The sequence below is a fragment of the Lygodium microphyllum genome, chromosome 12 (assembly GCF_053477565.2).
Source record: "Lygodium microphyllum isolate KBCC chromosome 12, Lygodium_microphyllum_v1.1.10, whole genome shotgun sequence".
NCBI classification, from domain to species: domain Eukaryota; kingdom Viridiplantae; phylum Streptophyta; class Polypodiopsida; order Schizaeales; family Lygodiaceae; genus Lygodium; species Lygodium microphyllum.
In genome coordinates, this window is record NC_141146.1 from 112,386,734 (window position 1) to 112,390,054 (window position 3,321).

Here is a 3,321-nt window from a genome sequence, read left to right on the forward strand (position 1 = left end):
AGACTATGCCATCTCCTCCCTTCTCATCGACGCCCTTCATGACTCCATCATTATCTTAGTAAGTACATGTGGAGTCAAGTCGCGCGCGCGCATGTGTGTGTGTGTGTGTGAAGACGCAAGCAAAATCAATTTGATAAGGACAAAGGATGGACAATCTCTCTCTCTCTCTCTCTCTCTCTCTCTCTCTCTCTTTACACTAATTGAGTGTGTTTAGGATTCAACTCCCATTGAGTTTATTGCTCTTTTGTAATGTGATTATACTATTAAGGAGCAGATATTTACATATTCTCAAAAAAGAGGGAGATAACACTTATAAAAGAGACTTATAAAACAACCCTATAGGTCAATATATTTTGGCCTAAACCTTTCAAGGCTGGCAAAACCTAGCTTTGCATTTCTAATTTCTCAAATATGTATATCTTGATCATCTTCCAAATACCTAGCTTTGCATTTCTAATTTCTCAAATATGCATATCTTGATCATCTTCCAAATCACTCGCCATTTTTGTGTCTCTAAATGGCTCTATCTATGATAACCCTATAACTAGGACAGCCGTAATAATATTCTTAGGCATTGATTTTCAGTCGCCAAAATCTCCAAAAAGAGCTTCTTTTGCGATTGTCTTGGCATGAAGCCTTTCCTTCTTTGCCCATTTGGACAATCGTTTATCTCACTCCTTCATTTGCAGATGTGAAATCATAACATTTTTGGTTGCGAGAGTGATCTGTAATTTTTTGACTTTCTACACTTTAATATTAAAGAAATTTTCGATAAGGACTTAAACGTGTATGGTGCTTTTCTGCCAGTAACGTGGGTCGCTTGTGTTGTCTTGTATTATTAGGAAAAGAAAAGCTGTGCGAAGGCCTGGTGAAAGAAATCCGTTTAAGCCCGCAGAGAGGCACCTAATCGGAATAAGACACGTGGTAGGACGTGAGTGAAATTCCAGAATAATCGACTAGGAAGGGGACACGTAGCGAGGGGCGTAGTGTAAGCGGATGCATTTCTCCTATGCTCCTCCGTCTTCTGCAGCCACGGTTTCCTCTTCCATCTCCTCTTCCCCTGCCTCCTTCTTCTTCTTCTTCCTGCTCTCCCGAAGATCCCCGATCAAGCTCCGTAGCGCCGCGTCCACATCCCTCTTCTCCCGCGTCAGTACCTCGCACACATCCGAGGGCGTCATCCGCGCCCCCTCCTCCGCCATAGCCGCCTCCACCTCCCCGAACAGCGGGTGCTCCTCCACCCCTAGATAGTTCCTCGCCATCACCTTGAACGCCTCGAAGGAGCAGTAGCTCAGGTGGATGTGCATGTCCATCCGCCCCGACCGCAGCAGCGCCGGATCCAGCTTCTCCACATGATTCGTAGTGAACACGAATATTCTCTCGCTCCCACAGCACGACCACAGCCCGTCGGTGAAATTGAGCAACCCCGACAGGGTCATTTTGCTGCTCTCATCCTTGTCCGCCTCTTTCTTGGCCTGATCCGGCTGGACGTCTGCGGCTTTCGGTTCTTTCTTCCTCTTCTTCAAGTCGAGCGAGCAGTCGATGTCCTCGATCACGATGATGGACTTGTCGCTGGTTTTAATGAGGAGGTTGCGCAGGGCGGCATTGGATTGGACCTCGGTGAGCTCGAGGTCGTAGACGTCGTACTGGAGGAAGTTGGCCATAGCGGCGATCATACTGGATTTGCCTGTGCCGGGAGGGCCGTAGAGGAGGTAGCCACGTTTCCAGGCGCGGCCAACACGCTTGTAGAAGGCCTCGCCATGGGCGAAGTCGGAGAGGTCGTCGATGATCTTCTGCTTGAGGGAGGGGTCGAGGGCGAGGGTGTCGAAAGTGGCGGGGTGGTTGAAGGGGACGGATTCCCAGGCCTTGTAGCTTCGGGAGGTGGAGTCCCGTAGGTTGGTGTAGAGGAGGCGGTGGCGCTGCTTGATTTTGATGGCGGAGGCGTGGTCCAAAATGTGTTGGACGTAGGCCGGGAGGATGGTCTCCCGATGCTTCTTGTGGATGCGGAGGCGGAGGCAGCGCTTCTCGTCGGGGAGGCGGTCCCAGGGCAGCCCCACCTGCTTGCGCTCGGAGATTCGGGAGTCCCACCAGACCTGCGACACACAAGAGGTCGTTCGATTCTACCTACCTGTAGTACTAGGCTATGAGGCAATGACGGGCTACCTACCTTAACCCCCTGGAAGGTGTCCTCCATCCTCTCGTTCTCGGCCAGGCTGTAGGTGAGCGCCGACGCGTTCTTGGGCAGGGCCAGATTGACGCTCCGCGCCCGCATGGCGGCCGAGTCGCTGAGGTGCGTCTGCACGGCCGTGTAGAGCTCGTTGAGGCTGGCGCCGTCGTACTCGTTCACCCCGAAGTAGACGTAGCTGGAGAAGAACACCCCCAGCCTCCTGCTCAGCCTCTCCAGCGCGTCCCGGGCCTCTCGAGGCAGGAAGACGCTCACCAGCGTCTGGGCGAAGGCCAGAAAGGCCAGGACAGTCCCAAAGGACGGCGAGCGCCAGCCCCTCGCCTCTTCCTCCATCAGTCCCGGCTTCATCTTGCGATTCTTCGCTGTCTAGCTAATGTCTTCTCTTTGTCCACGTTAATTCTATGCCCTAAAGACACACGGTGCCCGACAAGGAAGTGGGAGACCCGCACCGCCATACGACTCTTGAGTCTGCCTTGGGGGCCACGAGTTTTCCCTTCCGCGGGAGAAGACGTCAGAGCCCGGAGTCCAGACTCCAGAGTGGGCGCGTCACGCGGCAGTGGCACTGGGCGCTCTGCTTTCGGGACATTCCGCAGAAATTTCCCGCGCATCTCTGACGTCGACCCGCCGACCTGTGACCTTAGTCTCAGCCCCGATCTGTCCCCGACGTCCGCCCGCCGTCCCCGCACCGATCCTCTGACAGTCTCGCACACGCCATAGACCTCGAAGAGGTAATACAACTTTACATCCTTCTAGGGTGATAAAGGGGCCAGCGGTAGAACACTTAAGCTAATGCATGATGCTTTCATCAAATGATAGAAAATCCATCGGCCTTTTGTTCCAGATCTGTTCGCGACACGAAGGGAAGTAGCAAAATAAAGTTACTACTTGCGTGATGGACATTAGCGATGTCTCCGAGATTGAAAAGGAAATCACGTTCAAAAAAACTAGCCTTCCAAATGACCACCCAAGAATAGACATGGGAACAGGGGTTTGATCTCTCAATCACACATAATGGATGTACCTACGTTTCCATAAACCAACACGCCCTCCCAAGCTTCCATGTCCTACTCAACCACAAAAAGTTTCATGACTAGTCCCCCACTAATGTCCAGGATATGTTTGATGACCGGCACCGATTT

The 3,321-nt window shown here is 52.2% G+C and overlaps 1 protein-coding gene across 1 annotated transcript; it reads right to left on the minus strand.

The window, feature by feature from the left end:
• Positions 1 to 285: 285 nt before the first annotated feature.
• On the minus strand, positions 286 to 2,919 carry LOC148028163 (AAA-ATPase At5g57480-like). The gene is made up of 2 exons (XM_087689837.1): positions 2,165 to 2,919; positions 286 to 2,090 (listed from the first exon to the last, which is right to left on the minus strand). Exons 1-2 carry the CDS (start codon positions 2,528 to 2,530, stop codon positions 1,008 to 1,010), a joined length of 1,449 nt encoding a protein of 482 aa, XP_087545963.1. The 5' UTR covers positions 2,531 to 2,919; the 3' UTR covers positions 286 to 1,007.
• Between the last annotated feature and the right edge of the window lie 402 nt (positions 2,920 to 3,321).